Raw genomic sequence first — 23,201 nt, 5'->3', positions numbered from 1 at the left:
TAAACAGCTGCTGGGGTAATTTGCATAAAGGAGATTGTAAATGTCTCATTGGAACGCATGCAGCGCAATCCACCCAAAAACCACTGCCTGAACACCAGGAAAAGAAGATTGTAGTCATAAAAATTGTGGCTCTCATGATTTTAGATTATGGTCTCCACAGTCTTACAGCTTTTGCAAATACCAAGCCTTTGTTCAAAAAAAAAAGTTTCATTTACCGATACAGAACAATACAAACAGATGCCGTGTTGCTCTCTTGACTCAGTCTAGCAGAAAATTGACTTCTGCAGCAAAGGTAGGTGCTGACCCCTCCTTAGTTCTTCACCCCAGTGATGAGTGAAGTGGTCCAATTTAAACTATTTATAATAAAACTGGTTAAAAAAAAAAAAAAAAAAAAAAAAATCTTTATGGTAGCAAAAGGGAAACAAAGGAAATGCAAAATAAAGTTAATTTAATAAGAGAATTCGATAAACAGTAAACAATGCAGAAGTTGATACAATATGTTAATTGTCTGCCTGCATCTGCTATGTTTTATGATGCATATTTTAATAGAGATTAATATTAAAGCTATGCATATTTTCACGGAAATCAGAATTAAAAGAGATGTACATGCAGAACTAGGGATTTTACAACGTGGTAGGAATTGTCCTTATGCATTTCCTGAGTTTTAGTGGTATAAGTTCAAATTACAGCATTCAAGCATTGTTCTGCTTTGTCTTGAAAGAACTGGAATGGAGTAGTTTGGCATGATGATGAAACTGTGTTGGTGTTATATGCATAACTATACAACAGGAAACTCATTAAGCTCCACAGAGGTACTGTCTGCTTCAGTTAAAGCCACTAGTTCATTGATATTGAATTCTCAACCAGATCTCTGCCCAATTTCTGGTGCTATTTGAGACTAATTTGGGTGCTGCCTCCTCTTTTAAAACACTTCCTCCAGTCTCAATTCCTGGAAACAAATTTCATGCAGTTACACCAGTCTCAGTCACATCACCATAAGTAGAAAATGACTATTAGCGATAGAGTAACTTGTCAGTCTCCTTTTACTCCAGTGCATAAGCTCATTAACACCCAAGTCACCTATATCTTTGCCATTAAGAGTTTACTTACAATCTCAGTTTCCTGTAATTGAAAGTTTTATATATGTATCTGTGCAATGACACAATGGACAGCAATTGTTTCAGTGCAGTTGAGTTTTAATATTGACTATAAACACCGAGTTAGGTTTTTATAGTCAGATGGTTATACAAGAGGGATATGGTTTTGTTTTGTTTTGTTTTGTTTTTAAGTGAACTATTTTGCCTTGTGTAAATTCCAGCTGGGTTAGAGAAAGTTTATCACCTAATAGATTTGACAAGTCTCTTTGTGTAGCAAGATATTTAAGGCAATGAGAGTATGTCAGTAGTGAAAGTTCAGCATCGGTAGACGTCTTGTCTGACTCCAACAATAGAAATGTATTTTAAAATAAATTTAACATTGGACCTTAATAAGATTCACCATCAGTACCTCATGGATTTTTCTGAGATCATAGTACTACACATATTTTTATCACTTGGTTGGGATTATTGAACAAATGCAGGTAATTTGTTTATGGTTTCAAGCTGCGACAGGGGAGGTTCAGGCTGGACATTAGGAAGTATTTCTTCTCGGAAAGGGTAGTCAGGCATTGGAATGCACTGCCCAGGGAGGTGGTAGAGTCACCGACCATGGGGGTGTTCAAGAAACATTTGGATGTTGCGTTGAGGAATATGGTTTAGCTGGGAAGTATTGGTAATGGTTGGACTAGATGATCTTCTAGGTCTTTTCCAACCTGAAAAATTCTGTGATTCTGTGATTCTGTACCTGAAGATATATGCTTCATTTACTCAGACCACTACATACTCATATCATACAGCTCATAATGAAGTAACTGGCTGATGACATAGTAAAACAAGATTTGTAAATAGTGACAAAATCTTTACAAAAGTAACTATTATGATTGAAAAAGTATGCAGGCTTTCATGAGCACAAGCCTTTTTTCAGCTCTAAAGAAGATCTACCATATTGAAAACCCAGTTTTTAGTTAAGGCTCTGAGTTGAAGTAGTATCAGATAATCAGTCTGAAAAGTATTTGGTTATAATAAATCTCAAGCAGGGAGCTTGTAAAAGGAAATAAATAAATAAACAAACAAATAAATAAAAGATAATGCCACAAGGATTGCTCCCATCTGAAAGTTGTTTTTAAATTCCTTGATCCAAGTCAGAGCTCTTGCTGAGTCAGCCTGCTTTGGGCAACAGAAGTTTGCTAAACTTTCTACGAACAGATCCTTTTCTGTGTGAAAGTAAAATCCATAAATGATTGGTAACAGTGACCCTTTAAAAACAGGCATGGAATCATATCTCTAAGCACGTGGAATACAATCCGAGACAGTAAGAAAGTTGCTAATGATAGTTGGCAAGTGTTTTCACAGCCTGGTTCAGCTGACAGAGATAGATGCTACCCCTCAGAGTATTCATTCTACCTGTCACAGCCAACTAAATACTCAATAGCATCATTTCCTTCAAATAAAATATCACATCCCAAGCAATCAGGAGCAAGAATCCAGTAGAGAAGGTGTGCCTAGAGGAAATGTTGAAATTATCAAGATTCAGTGAGTTCATCCATAAGAGTACCTCTCTGTTCCCATAAACTGAAGGAAATAGTCAGTCTGGCAGCTGTTCTCCAGCACTAGATGTTATGTTGCATGGGATGATCCTTAGTTTAACAGACAAATGCATGTGGCTCCACCAGAATGGTTGTAGCAGTGGGCATGTTTCTAGCTTCCTACCTTCCAGTAATATTGTAGCATCATTCTTTTGGAACAGAAAAGAGCATGGTCAGCTCATATATGAGCCTTTAGATAACAGCTATCATCCAGCCCCTCCTTTTCATACCTTGACTCAGGTATCATTTATTGTGCTTCTGATCACATCTGTCCCCCCTGTCTGTGTTTCTTTAGAAACTCAGGAGCAGTCTGCTAAAGAGCGAGCCTACCTGCATTCATGGAAATCCTTCCAGTGAGCAGTTGTTCACCTCTACGCTATGAGATGGACACTTCTCCTATCTGCATTTGCCAATCATAGGAAACGGCAGAGGAGTAGGATGTCAGGTCCACTTAATGCTGCCAAAAATCAATTCTGAAAAGTCCCTTGTGTGCCTCTTTCGTCAGCACTGAGTAGTTGTAGCTTCAGAAAAATGTTTATCTTAAGAAGTAAGTTAAAATATAGTTTGAAGGAAACATTTCAAAGGATAAAAAGGACAGCAGAGGTCAAATTAGATTTTGAGAAGTCTATTATTTCAAATGTGTAAATATGCAGCAGATCTTCTGTTTCTGAAGTTGTAGACCATCGTAATAAAATAAGAGGCATTACTTTTGGAGCAGCATTGATATATAGCCTCCCTCTGCAGCAGATGCTAATTCTATAGTTCTTCCTACTCCTTTCAATAAGGACTAACTTGTTGCATCCTAACTGTGGACAAGTAGTCAAGTTTGAAGTTGTCTTTGATTGCAAACAGTTTGATTTTGAGTGATGCACAGATGCAAACACATTTGCACTCACTGATTTGCAAGAAGTGTTAGAGAAACGGTAAGACTGCTGCTATTCTTTCAGGAAGAATAAAGTCAGCCTTCTGTTATTAGTAAATGTTTAAAGCTTTTCCTTGTGCATAAGAGTGACACTTAGAGCCAATATTCTGGCTACAGAATGAAAGGACTGTTAAAATAAGCACTATTTTTAACATATATTTTGTACTGTAAGAAGGCAGCTCATGAAATTGCTATCTTATGTACCTGTCAGTTCAGCTGACCAGAGTGTCAGCAGCGCTGCCCCGTGGTCCCTCTGCTTCTAGCTATACATTTCAAGCAAGCAGTAATATGTAATTCATAGGTGTATAAAATCATAATAGAACATCTCATCATGTGTAAATAAGGAAAGGTGTGTGCTGTCTGAATGGTTAACCATTGAAAACATCCAATACAAGGCATTTGACACTAATTTTACTGGTCAAATCCTCCTCTGAAAGAAGCCTGCTTTGACAAGCTATTTGCTAGGAGCCTTCTGCAGAGCGAGCCTGGCTTGATGGGTCGTCGCATAAGCTACTTGACATTTGTCCCCAGTCAGACCGGATGCCACATGAAAAATTTACTCAGGCGAGGGGCTCCCAGGAATAAACAGTTCTCTAGTGTTGCTCACAGGGGACTCGGCAAGGTGAGCGGAACTTCAACTTGTCACGGATGCACTGTTCTGACAAACATAAGTAGATGCTAATGGCTAAATCGTGACAGAATAAAGTCCCTCAACCATATGGCTAATTGCCACAACAATATCTTCAGTGTTATTAATCAAGTTTTCATAGTGTGCCATGATAATTGGAATAATTAGAAACAGCGTAGGCATCGCTTGCCTCTGCCACACATACTGCAGACGGGGATGTGGAACAACCACAATTGCACTTTCTGTGCAGTGTTGTTTAATGCTTTCCTTTCCAGCAAATACTATAGTTAATTAATGAATTAGCAGTTTGCCACCAGAGTGTTTTACCGCTAGCAAGCCTTCCGTAGGGTCGCATAGGTAGCTAAATGAGACCACTAAGCCCCTTGTGCACCTCTTAAAAGATGCAATGTTTCCATACAAACGCAGCTACACAACACAGAACTCCACCAGCCATAGGTACTTTGCGTCACAAATTTTGGAATTCTTATTCTTGTAGCTAATACATAAAATTACTTTTCTGGAGTATGTATGAAAAGAATAAAATGGCCTGAAATATGTTGTGCATTTTTTAACTGTTTAGATGAAAAGAAGGCTTTTGGTAATGATACCATAAACTTAAAGGCAGAAGAAGTTAGCAAACATTGATACATGTGTATAAAATGAAAATGAAAACTTTTTTTTACTTTTTTTTTTTTTTTAAGTGGGAAAAACTGAGTTGTATCTGTGTCTTAATATATCGATATTGCTAGATGTAAACAGCTACACCAAATATAACTTCCATACTCTTATTTGCCTTGATAATGGAATCAGGCTCCAAACTTATATATATATTATATATATTCTTATATATATACTTATATATTCTGCCTCAGAACTAAGGTTATAAATAAAGTGTCAATTCTAATTCTTTTATTTATGTTAAGCAGCTAAATCAACATTTTTTATGCTGCCTCTTGGAATAGCCTCACTCAGTTCTTACGTTCAGAGGTATGGCAGCAGGAAAAAAATGCTTGTTTTTCCTCAATGCACATATCAACATGTAGTTGACTGGTCACTAAAACTGGCAGATTGATGATGATTACTCCCTTTGTTGGATATATGAAGGCATTTAGCTAGACTAATAGATTGAAATGGACTGTTCCATGCATGGCCTCTGAACAGCTTCTTAATTTAGTTTTAGAGCGTACAGTAGATATAATATTGCATTCAGTAATGATATAAATCTTCTCTCCTCATTTCAAAAAATAAATAAATTTCTTCTTTGCAGTGGAAAGCCACCAAGAGATTTGGAAATGTTCTGTACTTAAGTACAAAGAGATATGCATACGTCCTCAATTTGGGCAGTAGGTGAGAATTCTGTCAATTTTAGGTATATTTTTGACTCTCAAGGGGAAAGAGTCACTGAAATATGTCTTACACCATGATGAGAAGAAGAAGAACCCTAGTTCTTCCTTCACAGAGGGCTGCCATGGAGGTGATCTGGCCGCTGCAGGCATTAGCTCAAAATGTGGAATTTCTATGAGTTGCTTCATCTGCAAAGTTGCTGTAAAGCTGGGTACTCCAGTCATTCATTGAAAATACGCAAACAAAATTTGTACATACAGAGATTATTTAAATATAAGTAGAATTAGAAGGAAAGAAAGGCTCTTATGAATTGATAAACTGGTGGTGGTCAGAGGTATGTTGCCTTGTTAGCTTGAATACAGCCTGTTTTTCATAGGCAGATAGCTAATGAAGAATTAAAAGAAGTTTTGTCTCCTGGAAGTTTTATTGTAAGTTTTACTTAGCATTCCAGAAAAAAAAGTTCATCTGTTATAACATTGCAATGCAGAGTTACAGAAAGGTGATTCAGTTGTAGATGCCATTTTTTAATGGACAAAAAGGCATTTTTTTTAATACTCTCAGAAAAACAGAAACTTGATAATATTTTATCACTACTTTCTTGTTTACTTTAAAGTTATTAAAAAATTCTCCTTCCTCCTCCTACGTTAAAATAAACAGTTTTTAGACTACATCTTGTTCAAGTAGGTTCTACAGAGACAAATACTAACTCTGGGACATTTAACATTATGGATCAATGAAGCATTGTAGGATTCCTATTCTGAAGAGACTGTACAAAAGGATTTGTGTATCTTTTAAAGCTACTGCATGCATCTTGAATCAATGGATAAAGCTATTAGCAAATTTATTTTATCATCTTAAGAACTGTGCTTCAATTAGAACACTGAGAGTTGCTTTTCTAATATAATTTCTCCACTTTAAAACCAAATTTAATCATCGCTGTTTAAAGATGGAAAACTTGGGGGTTGGAGTTCCTAATTGCTAATAGCTGATATCAGTAGGAACTTCACTAATTTAGAAGTGCCTCTTTTGTTTCAATAGCTTTATTGCAGCAAATAGTGTTTAAAATCATTCACCTGTAATTATTTTTGTTGAAAAAAGAAAATGTTTTTGCTACTCTGCAGCGATTTTCCAAACAAATTGTACATGTAATTGTACATGTATCATTAGTACTTAGTGCTGTAGGTTTGAATTACACAGATACAAGAGCAGCAAGAATTCAGTAGGCACGTCTTCATGTTAGATTTTTCTCTTCTGAGTGCGTATTAGTCATTAAATTATGTCTTTATCAGAGATGAAGTCCCAGAGTCCTTGCACTTAATAATTTGACTTCAAAAGGTTTTCTTACTGCAGATTGTAACACTCCCTTTTGGTCATTCTAGTTCATCACCATAACTTTATCATACTAAACCTTGCTTTTTAAATCTGGGCATTGCCCAAGCTGTTAAAATTTAGTCATTTTGCAGAAACACAGTAGTATTGTTCAGTGTCTTTACACTGAATAAAATCACAGGTTAGCCCAGGTAATTCTTAAATGAATCACAGTGTGGCAGCTGAATCCTTAGTGTTGTTACAACGGTTTTCTGCCCAACATTTGAAAAATAGATGAGTAACCTTGTTCTTTGATGTGTGTTGTCAACTTGACAACAAACTTGACCAAAGAATCTTGACAAATGTCTAGCTCTTACGTCTTTTTAAAAAATTAATAATGGCAGAAACTACTATTATTATCATGGTCCCTCTTGCTGCAGGTAACTCCAGGAATAGGACAGTTTAATTCATCCTCCCCAGTGATGACTGATCAGTAAATTGTTATATCCCAGTAACTTGATGTGATGTCTTTAGTGTTTATACAAACACAGGTGTTGTGTATGTGAAATACTGAAATTTTTTTACATTGGGTTTAGGAGAAACTAAGCAATGACGTTCTCTCCTCCCACTGCAAAGAGTTTGTTAAATACTGCCTTAATGCAAATCATCCATTTTTCTCTCTGAGAGAGTGGACAACCGTTTCTGTTTTTTCTTTTCACATTCAAGTTCTTAGCTCCGTTTCTGAAGTTTCTAGTGTTATACAAATCCCGTTGCAGTCTTCTCTCTGATCCTAATCAAAACATTTTTTAAATCAGTTAACAAGCTAATGAGAGAAGGTATTTTTACTGTTCTATTCCACAGACTTGCAGTCTTAAACTGCCTCCTACACTGTGTAAAGAAGTATCTGTAACCTAACCAACATCATATAGCAAGCTAAAGCTTATGGAGGATAGAACTGATAATGAAAGCAGCCACTGTTCTTAAAATACGTTATTGTTAATTACTGTTGCAAATAAATTTAGATTGAAGCTTTACCAGAAATTGGCCACTGTAAATTTTATGTGGGAACCATCAACAAAACCTGAAAATAAAACTACCTCTTTAAAAAGAATTTGAATATGCTGAGAAATTAGAAGTGTCCTAGAGAAAAATAAAAAATAAAAGAAAGTTGTCTTTTTAATAAAAAGAAGGTGAGATATTTTACATATAAGCTAAAGCCTTGTTTGAGTTGATCATTTTTATTGGAGTTTTAGACCAAGATCAGTCAAATACATTTGCAACCCAAGATTTGAGCGTTCATTATTCTGAATTCTTACCTTTATCAAACAGTCACTGATACAAAGTTATATGATATATATCCAGAATTTTGGAATAATGTGCAACCAAGATTCAAGTGTGGAAAAGGACCAGATATCTGGGCTTCTGTATCGGTGTACTAGTAATTGTGGTTTTTTTATATATTTGATTATGAGACCTCCGGGGCCTAGTGGGGAGTGGCTGGCTGCTTATGGCAATCTTTTGGTGTATATTATAAATGCTTTTTTGCTGTATCATTTTGTATATTACTTGTCTAATTCTGCTCAAGAAAAGACTGAAAATAGTTGTATTAGAGTGCAAAAGAGCTAATGTACAGAAATTTGAGAGAGCAATGCTGCTGGAATAATTATTAGTGGGACAGCCTTTTTTAGTATTAATTCTTTCCATTTAGACTGTTTCCATTTACTCAGTTACCACTCAGTTAACTGTGGAATAGGGATGTTCAGCAGAAGTTTAAAATCTGGAATCAATTGTAGTGAGTACAGTCATTGATACTTTTCTTTGTAAAAATGCTTGCTTTAAGCAAGTTCCTTCTCACTGAGGCATCATTGGAGAGTGACATGACACTTGACATGGAGAAACATGCGTACTAGAATGGCCGTGTGAAGGAGAAAAATGCATCATTTGTCAGCATTAAGTGGATTCCCACAGGCTTACATGGAGAAGCTCCCAGAACAAATGTTGTACAGCAAACTGGGACTGTCTCCATTCATAATGGTACAGCAGACTGGGACTGCATCAAGGAGGAAAACCATAGCACAAACATGAAGGGAGATTGGCATCTCTCTGTCAAGGATAGGCAGCAGGTACTACACCCGGAGTTGTTGGCAGGTTGGCAGCATCCGTATGTGACAGCAAGAAAAGTCTGCAGCCAGGGGCAGCACTGGTGACAAAACAGGTCACCTAAAATTAGTTAGGTACTAGAACAGAAATCTACCCAAAGCTGGCTAATAGGTTCTATGCTTTATAGCAGCGTATCCTAGCAGTTTAAAGCATTACTGCTTAAAGATGCAATGGCATATTTTTCATTAAGCACGTTCTTGCGAGTGCATTACAATTGTTCTGACTTAAGACAGCAGTAAGGGCGTTTGCCAACAAGAGCAAATCACAAGAGGGAGATAATTATTACAATCTCCCTTTTTTAATGGAAAAACCTTCTTTAATAAGGTTTTCTTAAAAGCAAAACTTCTGAAGCTTCTGAAAGTGAGTGATGTGATGAGTTTCTGACATATCTTATTACACCAGTGTTTTGGCTATACTCGGATTTTGTATGCTGATGAAACTCTGAATTTTGGTAGGCCTTTGTTTACTGTAGAAATGTCCCTTTGTTAATGGCTACACTTAGTACCTCTTCTGTTCTTGTCATCTGGACTCCTTAAGAGCTTCCCATGCACCATGAACAGTACTGCCCTTCCAACGAGACTCTTGTAGAAAGGATCCCCAGTTAAAAACAAACAACAACAAGTTACGTCTCCTTTGCTGTCTTGTTGTATTGTTTGAATGCTTTATTAATCTCTTTAGGGCATTCCGTACAAGATCCCTCAACTGTATGAAACCACAGGAGTCTTAATAAAACAAGTTTTACTAAGAAGACAGATCGCTGGAGCAGTGAATGGCGTTAACAGTTGTAGGCTGAAGAGCTTCTGAAACTTGTCTTGGTTGGTCCCCTCTGTGACATTAGAAGAAAGGAAACCTCCTGACATCTTCAACGTTTCATCCCTTGATTGAACTTACCCGTCTCCCTTCAGGTTCACATTGGCAACCAGCAAACCAGGGACCATTTCTGGTATCGAATATTCTCTGTTGAGGGTGCTTTTACTGTGCATTTGCAGCTATGATTGCTGTTCTCCATACAAGCGCTCCCAGCCCCACTGCAGCAGTGGAGGCCCTGTAGCAGATGACTGGCCGGCTACTAACACAGCCTGCCCAGCATCCCACACAGGAGTCCTCAGGTGGGGAATGCAAGTGTCTGACCACAGAGCAGAGTTACTGGCTATGCCCAGAGTGGTACTCACTGCCTGACACTGAACTATTAAATTCTTGATTCTCCATACAGCTTAAAATCCTTTTGAACACTGTTGCTCCTCATCCTTTCTCCATATCTTATTTTTATAAAAGTAGATCACAGCCAATGTCTGTGCTGCTACACTTTCTCCTAGATTATTGACCATGACTTGACATAGTAAATTGTGATAGCTACAAATGTTTGCTTGATCATAATTCATGGCAGAGCTTAAGAGACAGAGTCTACATGTAATTTTCTCAGTCAGTAAACAACTGATGTCAATTTTGGCATTTCTCAGCTCTTGAGTGCTTAGTTTTGATAAGATGGTGTACTTTTCAATACTTGATCCAATTAATTAATTGTCTTATTTAAAGAAAGCAGAAAAACTTGTACTGAAAATGAAGATGTCCTGCAAAATCTTAACTGACCCTCTCTTTCTCCAGAGGACATCCAATAGTGAGCCTTGCAGGCAGTGGAAATCAGATGGCAGCATCCTCATCCAGCACGGCATTGAGTGGTGCCAGCTGCAGGGGACAGCACACACCAGCACCATTTCCTACACAGGGCACTGGGGTGCAGAGGGGGGTGAATTCTGCACAGGTGGGTCAGTGGTGAGGGCTAGGAAGAGAACATGCTCTGTGAAAAGTTGCGTTGTACTGAGCTTGGACCAACCAAGGGGCCATCAAATGTAGGCTTCTTTTTTTTCTAATATGCACAGGAAAAGGAAATACCAGAGACCTTATTACTTTCACTTCAGGTCTTAACAAACCATTTGGAGAAAAAGAAAAAATTAGCAAGGGAAGAATTATATTTTTTATCTTCTTCTAATGAAAAGTATCAATGAATTAAAAAAACAAACAAACAAACAAACAAACAAAAAAACAAGCCCTGTGCATAGGGCTGGGATAGGAATTGTGCTGAAGACTAAGCTTAACAGAAGCATATCTGACTGAAATCAGACTATTACAGTAGAAGTTTTTAGGCATCTTATTGACAAATCATGGGTTCTGCACAGAATCATTCCCAAGTATCCACAGAATGGGTGAGGAGCAGCTGCAGTGTGTGCTCCGTGTCCCAGGCCATGCCTGGCCTCTCCTGACACAGTGGTTTATCAGACTCCTACTGATTTCCTAGTGATGTTTTGTCCTTATAAACACTCCTAAGCTCTCGGCAATGCCTTGTGTGGAACCATTTTTTTCTTCTTTATTTTTAAGAATTCTCTCCAAAAAGACAGAGAAAATAGCCAGCTACGCATATGCAGCAGTAAATCTGTCTGTAGTTGAAATAAGTTAATTTTATCAATGCTTGGAGAATAGTCTGATAAGTCCCAGTCAGTATGGTTGTGGTTTTAGTTAAAGCTGGTAAAGCTGGATCATTGCCTTATTTAATGGCTTTACTAGAGCACAATTTTCTCCTGGTTTCTCCGTATGTAAGGTCATTAATGAATCATTATCTATTGCGAGCAATTACTGATGTCTTGAGAATATTGTTTTAATTATATAGAAATTAAAAGTAGAAGATACAGTTACATATGCTACAGTGTAGGTGGTAGTACCTTGGTATATTACTGGCTTTAAAGAATCTGTGCTTGTGCAGATTTTAATGGCTAAGGGTGCCTGGTAAAATATGAATTATTGCACAATAGCACGCAATAAAAGATATACTATCGTGAGCCTCACAGTCTGCAGGTGTAACAGATGTAAGGCAAGATTAACAGGACAGAACAATAATTAAACCACAGACAGCCATCTCAAGAAAAAAAAAGAAAAAGAAGATTCTCATGTCCAATGCAATTATTAAGTGTTTCTGAAATTCTCTGTAAATATTTGTAAAAGCAAGGGAAACGTGCTCATTTGAAAGACAGCTTTTCAGTATGGACAGTTACTTTAAGGAATTAACCTTTTTTCAGCTGAATGAAGTCCTGTGACAGCGTGGTTCATAAGCAATACAGTCCTTGGTTTATTGATGCTAAGAGCTAAACACTGCTAAAGAAAATAAGAGAGCAATTAGTACATATGCATTTAGAACAGTATGAGTTGCATGCTCCCTTTAGGACAGGAGCATTCAAATAATTAACGATAATATTATGGTTGCAAAAGGAAGTCCAGTTGTTCTTCAGCAGCCTACATCTGTGAAACATGATACCTCTGGGGACTGAGAATTAATTTTCCCAGGAGAAAGTGTAAAAGCAGCAGAAAGAAAAAAAAGGAATGACTTCTGCTTGAGTAGAATAAACCTGCATCTACGAACGATTAACACTGCATAATGAAGTAGTAAAGAAGCAAAAGAGATTTCTAATAAAAGACTAATAACAAATCCCATTACACCGTGGTGTATTTTTTCCCTTGAAGTGTATTAGACGGTTAGCAAAGCTTCTGCATGAGGTCTGGGTAGTTGCAGGCAAAGTCAGCTCGAATGCTTCAAGCTTAGCTGTAATTCCGTTCCTAACAGTTTGTTTAACATTAAAGTTGTGGTTTTACAGGTGGGAGCAGTTGTTAATGCAAGCAATAGGCTTCACACAGTGTTTGGGTAATGTTTGTGTCACCATAGGGTAATAGTCTCCTGTAGGCTAGACACTGTAGGGTAACATGCTGCCATGTGGTAAAATCCCTGTTAGAGCTGACATGGTATGAAATGTACAAAGGTCACTCCAGAAGCAATGCCTGTATTTATTCCCATGGCAAATACAGCAGACACAAAGAGTACAATAACACTATTTGATAGACCTAATTCTAAGCTACAAAGCACTGTTTTTCAACGCAGTCACCACCATTAGCTGTACATTTTCACCAGCAGTGAAGAAGAGCCGGTTTGCCATGCTTTATAAAAATTTGCACCAGCAGCAGTGACCTGCTGTTGCCACTGCTGAAACACATCACCCAGTGCATCACTGTGCTCACATCCACTGTTTGATCTCCATAAACAATAAGCAAGCATCAAGGAATGTCAACGGGTGCCATTTTTTTCTGCATGGAGGAATTCAATTCCACACCTTTCCTTCGTATGCACTTCCATGCCAGATGCTGTTCTGTCACACTGCCCCTCTGCTGCAATCTGTTGCACAGCAACAAAATGCAAGGGAATATTGGCAGGAAGACTCCATACCACCATACTGCCATACCACCAACATCATCTGATGTCACGAGCCAAAGTGATTAAATAAGATGCATTACTTTCAGAGCAGCCCTCGTGCTAGAGGAGCCCTGCATTTTGTTAACAGGTCTTCTGACTTTGCTTTCTGCAGCCTGAAAATTTGTCTTTCTAGGAAAAGGGTTTGATCAGAGAAGAGAATACCGGGATTTGGTTTTGTCATAACTAATATTGTAGCTGTTATAATTACAGTGCTAAAAGAAGAAGTTACAAGACCTTACAATTAGATGAGACTGGTTTTTTTTTTTCGAAAACACATTCACTTTTAAAAGGGAACATTTGGGGAATAATAATCTGTACAGTGGTCTCTACATCTGTAACATGGGCATTTTTATAGCTTATATATACAGTTCCTGCGACAGAGTGTACAGTAGTTTGAATGAACAAAACCTCAGTTAACAAAACAGTGACTATTAATTTCTGTTGTAAGAGAATGCAGATTGTCTCTCACCTGACTTGTTGAAATTCATTTGTGCAGCAGTGAACTTTTATTACTGGAATAAAAACAAAAGCAAAAACAAACAAACAAACAAAAAAGAATAACAGATGCCTTGAAACAAGTTCTGGTACAAAAGTGTTTAAACACAAATCTTTATGAGTGAAACTAGTCTTGATAAAATTTCTAGTTGCCTTTTTGGAAAGTTTTGTGAATTTAATAGAATGACTCAATTTGCTTAGCAGAAATTCACAATCAGTCTTTTTTTGTCACTGAAGAAACAGATTCTGCATGAGTAGTGATTTGCATATCCCAGCTATAAACGTAATTCATTATTTTTAAGTCCATTTTGTAATAATTATTCTAGGATTGATGTACTAATTCTTTCTCAGCTTTTACAATAGCAACCTTGGAAAATTCTTGCTAGCTAAGAAGATACCGAAGTAGTGGTTTTGTTTTGGAATAGGGAAGGGAAGCGCCCGTCTCGAGGTCAGCATGTAGGTCAGTGTGAGGGCCAGAACTGGGAATGAGAAAGCCTTAGAAATTTTCTTCTGCATCTCAGTGTTCCTGTCTCAAGCAAATGTTGCCTTAATAAGATAGATTTTCACTTTTTTCTATGTATGAAAACAGCAGAGGTCTTATCAGGAGTTAATGCTGTAGTCTACTTGCAGATTATCACTAAATCTGATAAAGATTTAAATGATATTTAATTTAAAAAAAAAAAAAATCAGTGGCATATTTTCCGTGGAGCTGCAAACACTGCTTTCACAAACAGGGAGGAAGGCTCTTCAGAGCAAGTGTGGCCTGATCCATTTTCACTGCTGTTTGTCATCTGCCTTCAACTGACTCTCACTTGCCAGGGCTTTTCAGGGCTTTTATAAACCACTGGCTTCACCCAGCTTCCCTGTTCCAGGCCATTCTTGCATAACGTGGTTCTCACTTCCATCTTCAATGAGTTGCTCAAAAATAAAGTATGTAGGATTGGTATGATCTTTCTTTTCAGTTTAACCTACGTAATAGTAATCAGTAAACCAGTACAGTCGGTAACATATTGCTTCCCTTAATGTAGATACAATAACATTTCCAAAAAGACAATTAGGTAAGTAATTCTCATAGACCGTCAAAATTTGCAAAATTTGCTAGTAAAATGCTTTGGTTGTAGTTGATCCTGTGGTATATATATACTGCCTTCCCAATATTTGTCAAAATGGAAGGGTATAACTAACTCACATCTTTTCTGTTTTTCAGGCGGTGGGTAAGGCTCCTCTTTGGACGTGAATTCCCACTCCAGGACCTTCTTGTTGTCTGGGACGCTCTTTTTGCTGATAGCATCACCCTGAATTTAGTTGACTACATTTTTGTAGCCATGTTGTTATATATTAGAGATGCCTGTGAGTATCACTTTTCTCATGATCTTTTAAGAATGCCAACCCATTTTTTCACAGAAAAAGGGGGCTCAAGAAATGCTAAATTTCGTTGTGATTTTTTTAACAAGCTAAAAGTCCTTTTAGATGCCATGAGAGAAGCCATTTGTTTTCAGATGCAGTCTGCTGTATTTACGAAACAAATTGTATCTGAGAGTTAAATGCAGGTTTGTTTTCTGAGTAGTTCTGTGTTTTTCTATGGAGTTGCAGGCTGTATATGCAGGAAGCGACTCAGGTATGTATAGAGCTCCACCTTCTGACAAAGATGATGAATTGAGTAAAGCTTCTGATGCTGGAAATGCATCTTTTGCTGTTCTGTGAAAATGCATAAGACAATGACTCATAATTTTCCAAGTTATATCTTGAAGGAAATGTACATGCAAAGATGAGTAACAATTACAAAATACATCTATTCTATGCTAGAGTGGTGTCTTCAAAAAACTGATGCTTTCATTTTATTTCATTATACATGAAATTATGTGCTAAGGTGAAGTCCTTAAGGGAGGCTAATGAGCAAAAAATACATGAAGTTGGGTTAAAGGAAGATCCCAAAAGTGTCACTAGTTTATGTAATTGAATGGGAGGAAGAAGATATATAATGCTTATTTAAAAGATTTTAATTTATGCCTCATCATATTTTGCAGAAAATTCTATATATGAGTTTTGCCACAGCAAAGTATGTGTTTTGCAGTCAGATGCATGTCTGTCATTAAATATATGAATTCTTTAGCATGCTGTTCAGTGTTAATTATATACAATCTGTAAGTTTTAGCTTCTAACAAGGTCACATATTTGACACAATTTTGTATTCTAGGACACATAAAGTTTTCAGCTTCTGTGGTTCCTATTTTAGGGCCCAATCTTGAAAATTTAACACGCATGTACTTTACACATCATACTGTCATTTCATTGCCTGCCACAGAACTTCATGTGGGTTTTTTTGGTTGCTTTTTAATAAACATTCAGCATATAGAGCTGCCTTACGTTCCTCTAAAAGTGGCTGTTTAATTCAGCAATGAGATTTCAAAACAAACGGTTCTGTTTCAGGATTCTATAATTCCAAATCTGTATGGTCTGAAATTTCAGTCTGTTTTACACAGTAAACTGAAAGAATCCTTAAAATTTTGGCATGGATATATGGTGCAGATATATGTAAAGATATTTCTTAACATCACCATTTTGTTTTGTGCCATCATTTCTCTTTAAAAACACTTTAGAAATATATTTGTAAGCACTCTGTCTCTCCTAGGGGAGAGAAGATTGTTTTGGAGTTGTTTTGTTTTGCTTTGTCGTTCTGACATGCAAGTATCAGTATGAGGTAACTAAAAAAGTGAGCTAAGAATGTATTTCAGGTATCTGTATGAAATCAGTCTTCCTCTTTTCTCTGAAATCCCAGCTTTAATAATAAAGTAGTAAATATCTTTAACATTGAGTACATTTGCTTGGATGGTAGGCAAATATATCTCATCAGGACAGCTAAAATGAAGTATGTTTCTTTCCACAGTTGGGCTTAATCGGTTACTCTAAGCTTAGTAGGATTGGTAAACAAAATGCCCCATCATGCCCCATCAGAAGTGCTGTGAAGTTGAATATATTGTTAATGTCGAACTCAGAGGTTTCATGGTTTTATAAAAGACAGCTTTCCTTGTCTATCTGTAAAAGATTTTTGTTTCTGTCTTCCCTCTCATTTATGTTAATATTTGAGCTGAGGTAGAGTTCATTTTCAAATACGTTTCTAACAACTTCATTTACTGAAAGGAAATGTTAGCTCAAAATCCTCCGTGATATTGATCTTCTGTAAATAAACCATCTGGAAACTTTCGATTTGAAAACACTGAAACAATGAAAATAATAACACAAATCCTAAGAAATGATAAGCAATAATAATAAAAAATTACTGAAAGCATTTGAGAGTTTAAAAGTGATGCAAATGCTTTTATAGCATCACGTTTTGGACTGAGAAGGAGTAGCTGGTTTAGGAACTGCTGGATATTTTTTGGTTTTCTTATTGTATTGAGAAGGACGTGGTTTTCAGAAAGTAGCTTATCTGCTATATATTTCTTATTATTATCATTATATTTTAAAATTATGTTATGCAAGTTATCTATTATTTAATGAGTGTAACGTTTTGATTGCTTGATTACTGTGCGTACACAAAATATAGTTGAAATGACTTAGTCGTTTTAAAGACTGCCGGTACGTACTGATGTATACAGCTATTCTGTAAACAGCTCTGTTCAGTTTAACATCTGTATCCACACAGAGCCTTATTCTTGCAGTGGTAATCTTCACAGACCAAGTGTATGGTTGTGTACCAAACTATCGATGAGATTTAATAAATGATTTTCTGAGATTCTTTGGAAAAAAACAGTTACAGGGAAAAAAATAAAATAAAAACCTTTTGTTTAAAAATCTGTCAAATCTGAACAATGACAGTGTTACTAATTTTTCACTGACATGGACTGAATTTGAGCGGTTGTTCATCAGATCAGAATGGAAGGGAAGGCTCAGTGCAAAGAAAGTATGTGTATTTTATATACTTCCCTTCCCTTCAAGATGGATAAAAATAAATACACCTGGAGGGTCTGTCTATGTTTGGTGTATTATTTACTATTATTACACAGGGATCTAATTTTGACTCATGAGTGTTTGAATAAGTATACTTTTATCAAGTTCCCACTTGATAAGAAAGACTAGTTATGAGCATTATTAGCATATATCTTTTCTTACCTAAAAGCACCCTGAATATTTTAAGAGAAATAAAGGAGCCGTAGCCTCTTCTTAGAGGAGTTGATTTGTTATTTTTGTTATAGTGCAAGATGTTCGCATAATCTATGTTTAACTCAATTTAGGGCTACTAAATAGAACATAGCAATGCGTGAAGCAGCAGGGGAAAGTAGTCACAGCATTCCTGGGTTAGGAAGTCATCTTCATACAGGATTGGCAGCATCAGACGTAAAACTCTGAACAAATGACAGGTGGCAGGAAATTAAGGCTTGATTGAGGACAGGTACAGTTAGTTTTCCACTTTTTTTACTGGTGCTTGCATCCAGTAATGGTTATTGGACCAATAGAGAAAAGTCAGTCTCATCTAAAGCAGAAGAGAAAGCAACTTAATGTTCCTCTGGGCACTGCATAACAAGTATTAATCAAAAGGCAATAAGGTTGTTTTCTCTATCACAGGAGTTTCTCTGCTGCTTTCCCTAGAAATACCAATCACATTATTCTTTTGCAAAGTGAAAACTGGTTTTCACACTATGAGTCAGATCCAGGTGTGACTCTTGCAAAGGTGATGAGTGAAGGACAAGCACAGAGTGGCAAGCATCAAGCCTATATGAGAAAGCAGTGGATGGTCTTTCAGCTATATGCAATAGCACCATCCAGCTACTGCTGAGACAGGAGAAATTGGTATTGTAGACTCTTCCTCCAGAAACTTCATAGTGGGTTTGATTCTTAGAAATCCTTTTAACTCTTCATTTACAGAAAAGGGGGACTTGCTATTCTCTGCATCATTTTTAAGAAAATTGCTGCTTTCTTTGGCTTTAAAAGCCAAAGGGAGCTCACTCTTGAAACAAAGCATACAAAGAGGTGTTTCAGCAAATTAATCCCTTTAACACAAGATTGTCTGGCAAATAGAACACTGGCAACTATGTTCTCTTCTGTAACAGTTTCTACATGAAAAAGGGACAGCTGAATGTGTGAGAAAATACTTAAATATAAAAGTTAGCAGGCCTTCCTCATTAAAGTCTGAGTTTTTTAAACATAGCTGTGATGGCAGGGATTCATTTTAAAACTGAACTTTTAGGGAGCACAGGGGACTAAGGTCACGACTCAACAGTTTGATTTTTATTAATTATTCAATTGTTTCTCTGTACTACATTTCAAAAAATGATTAGTTAGAGTAAGTGCCTTCTGTTTGAAAATATCAGTTTTTCTCAGGGTTCAAGTCTGCGCTGTTGAAAGAAATCAGATTTCTTTAATATTTACTTTTCTTTGTATCAGTTAGACAGCAAATAACTCTTCCAGGAGAAATAAAGGAAGAATAATTTTAATCAATTTTCCATTGCAAAGTAGAACACGTACTGATATGCTCGAAACAGAAATGTGTTGGATTTAATACCTATCATTTATAAAAGTACATATAATTTGCTATCCATTGTCAGTATTTTTATTTGCTTTGGTAAAAAGGTATAATCATAACGGCAGTACGGTATCTGAAATTTGATTTACACGTGAGAATTGGATTGGTTATGTAATATGCGGTGCTGGTATTATGCTCCTCTGAAAGATCTCTGACTGAGACCATTGTGCTGTGTTCATTATGCCAGCTCTGTGACTTCAAGAAGGAAAAAAAAAACAGGTACCTGAATATGAACAAGAAAAACAAAGGATAGGAAAAGAACAGGCAGAACAGATAAAGAATGAGTAGGATAAGTGAGTGCTTTACAAATGAAAGCAGATGTATGAAATTACAAGCTGTCGGATCAGCAACGGAAATGAAGATGATAAAGTGGTTCCCTACACAGATTATAATTATTCATTTTGCCCAGTCCTGCATCTTTCCCCCATAATCCTCTTGTTGAGGGAGGAAAGGTACAGGAGGATATGAGGCTTATTCACATGAAAGAAAAAAATGTAAAGCATTTAAATCTCTCTGTCCACGGAACAATCATTTATTTTGCCTTTTATTGATTCAAAATAAGTCTGTGTTTGCAAGGATCTTTTCTGGTGTGGAAGCCTGATTAGAAGTATTTCTTGTTACAGCTAAAGTTCTCAGAATAGTAGTTTGTTAAGAATTTCATTATAATTATTAGCGTTTGAGTCTGTCTTTATATCGCACAGTGCAAGCACCAGTAACAGGCATTGCTTTGACAGCTGTGGCAGATGGATTGCCTGGATTTAGATGGTGCAAAAGAAATGAAGTAGTTTACACAGACCTGCCTGAAAAGATGTCTTTAATAATTGCACTCATAATGAGATTGATTTGGGAAAAAAAAAAAAAAAAAGAAAGAAAGAAAGAAACAGAAGATGACAATGACAAGCAAAGAACCGTATAGAATGTACTTCATATTAAATCAACTTCCTCAAAATTTCCAAACAAGTAAAAAATTCTACTTAAAGTTAACAGTGTATTTTCTTTCTATGTATTTCTGAAATGCAAATCTAACCTTTTCCCTTTGTACTTAACATACCATAAAAAGTTTTTTGATTTACTAGAAAACAGGGAGTTGTTTACCTCAGTTTATATTTGCATATGAATGTGCATTTACATGTGTGAGTGCATATATCTGTCTGTGTACATAAGAATATGATAAAAGCTATTTCAGCAAAGAATTGTCAGAATGGGGAAAAGTTATCAAATAAGCAGGGCTGGAAATAAAGTTTACCTCACATATTAACGCCTTTGGATAAAATATCCATAAATAAGTGGCTGAAAAACCAATGTCCACTTCGGGTTTTGTACCTCCACTGACAGTATTTCCCCCATTTCCACTGGCTCTGGCTGAGTTTCACTGCACACCTCACACAGAAGTGTCTAAATTTAGGCACCTAAATCTGAAAGTGAATCCTAATATAAAGGTCTATGAAATATAGTCAGTGGTAGGTTTAATGGTAATACATTTTTTTTATTCTAATGATACTGGATTAAGTGTAGTCAAGTGGCTTGGTAAGAGTATCATTTTTTAGTCTGAGCTCTGCTTGCATTCTGAGAGTCTTCATGTGGGAAAAGGCAGCTACGTTTGGACTGTAATGAACTTACAGGAAATAACATAGTAATATTTTACTTTTTTCACTTTCATTGCAGTGATATCAAGTAATTATCAGACCTGTTTGGGACTTCTGATGCATTACCCTCCCATTGGAGACGTTCACTCCCTTATCCTAAGAGCACTTTTCCTTCGAGATCCAAAGGTGAGAGGCTGGATTTGTAAACATGGGAAATGAATCTCTGTAACAGAATATTCAAAATGCTATAACATTAATAACAACTTACATTGTCATGGGTAGACTATAGTTTCAAGTTCCTCCTCCCCTGACTAGCTGAAGAAAGAGGCTGATAAACAAGGACAGAATAGAGTTTCTTTACTCCTAAAAGAATTCTATCCTGTTAATTCAGCTCAGTTAAGTGCAGATATTTATGCTTCCTTGCTTGGAATTCTGCACAACTATATTTCATTGTAAAGTACACTTTTGAGGGAAACTAGTATTTTATATATTAGTAACTGTAAAACCTTTTTCTTGAGATGTCTACAGATGAATCACTGTTAATCCTTAAAACACTCCCCACATACAGTATATGTGATGACTTTCAAGTTAAAATGAGAATCTACTGTTAACAAGCTGAAAAGATTCACAGAAATAAAGATATAAATAAAGATATAAATTTATATATCTAAAGTTTTTTATACACTCAACTATATTACAAAATACATTAACTTCTTGCTGATTTAGAAGGGCATGCGTATATATATATGGTTATCATACATGTTCTGTATCCACAATACAGTAGGCAAAGTGTTTGAGGAAAATCTGCATTCGATATTCTTTTCAATATTCAGGATTTTGGCTGACAGCAGAATTTGTGCTACTGGTTTCGAACTGTCTTTGAGCACATCCCATTAGTAGGCTACCAGTGTAAAGTTTGATTTCCCTCATCTCCTGGTTCAAGTCACCTTTGAAAGTGAAAAATTCAGTGCTTCTGCACTCTGACTGTTTTCTGCAAAATTTCCTTCAATACCAGTGTTTACACTTTTGTGGATTAAGAAAAAAAAATTGTCTCTTTGTTTCTGTATCAGTTTTTTGCAGAAATCAGCTTTCTTTACAGCTGCATTCTTTACAGCTGTTTTCTTCATTCCTCTCGGGCACAAAGATTTCTTTCATGACGAGAAGTAAATCATCTTTTAAGTGTGTAAGAAAGTTTGTAATGTTGGATCTCAAGAATTTTTCTTAAGATTTGGACAGCAGTCTGTGAAATCAAACTGCCAACATTTATTTAAGTACTCTATGAGCAAAACAAGATGATAGAACTATTTTATAGAGGAAAGACATGGGGGGGGGGGGGGGGAATTGTGCTGAGATATCAAGCTCAATCCATATGTAATCTGTTGTTTAACAAAAGGATATGATAAAAGAAAGAAAAAATTACTAATTAGTCAACTGTCTTCCAAAGCATCCTAGGCAGTATACAAGCTATACAATAAGCAAAATGGACCAAAGTAAGCCACAAGCATCCTATGAAAGAAACTTGATCACTGTTCTGCTTCTCATTCTTCTGTCTGAAGCAGAGTGAAGAAGTCAGGCTCATAAGGCCTTGGTGTCCTAATAATTTGCGTTCTCAGATGTGCCTAAAATCCCTTTCAGAGAAATGATGGGTGTAGGATTTTATTGTGTCTTTCAGATAGATTCACCTTCAGACAGGTGAATAAGCCCTTAACACTCTTTCGTGCAAATGTTCCTCCTTTCTGAGCTGTACTTAGCTGTTTGGGAAATACTCAAAAGATTAGAAAGCTAGGATTTCCACAGAATAGAGAGCCTAAAGGGATTCATAGCTGCTTCTAATTTTACATTGGGTTTTTGGGTTGAGGCTATATTAACAAGCTTGGACTTCCTTTAGTAAGGAAGGAATGTTTTCTATTCAGAAGGATTTGTCTACATGAAAAATTACCTCCTGCTCAGAAAAGGAAGTATATTTCTAATGCAATAGCAGGTACCTGATGTTTTGTTGTTGTTCGATTGGTTTTTATCTTTTTCTAAATATAATTTAAGAATTATGTCTCTCTAAGCACATGCTGGTTCAGCCCAACATATTTCTGAAATGGGAGTCTGCCTACCGTGGCTTGTTATTCTGTGTGGTCCAAGACCTACTTATAAACTTATTTTCCCATTCTGTCAAAATTTTTCATTAGAGAGAATGAATGGGAAGACTCGACAAGACATCATGGATACTGTAGGAGTCTAAAATCAATATAGAGATTATGTACTC

General features: G+C 36.5%; 1 protein-coding gene across 4 annotated transcripts in view; it reads left to right on the top strand.

Annotated features, from left to right (window-relative positions):
* TBC1D5 (TBC1 domain family member 5) overlaps positions 1 to 23,201 on the top strand; it is a 293,172-nt gene that overhangs the window by 202,994 nt on the left and 66,977 nt on the right. For all 4 annotated transcript variants that reach the window (XM_072328750.1, XM_072328747.1, XM_072328749.1 and 1 more), the window contains exons 15-16: positions 15,042 to 15,184; positions 21,024 to 21,130. In XM_072328750.1, coding sequence (XP_072184851.1) covers positions 15,042 to 15,184; positions 21,024 to 21,130 — 250 coding nt within the window. The remainder of the gene's footprint in view (positions 1 to 15,041; positions 15,185 to 21,023; positions 21,131 to 23,201) is intronic.

Source organism: Excalfactoria chinensis, chromosome 2 (assembly GCF_039878825.1).
Source record: "Excalfactoria chinensis isolate bCotChi1 chromosome 2, bCotChi1.hap2, whole genome shotgun sequence".
Taxonomy (NCBI): Eukaryota; Metazoa; Chordata; class Aves; order Galliformes; family Phasianidae; genus Excalfactoria; species Excalfactoria chinensis.
Note: the sequence above shows the minus strand (reverse complement) of the source record. Positions and strands in the feature narration are given on the sequence as shown.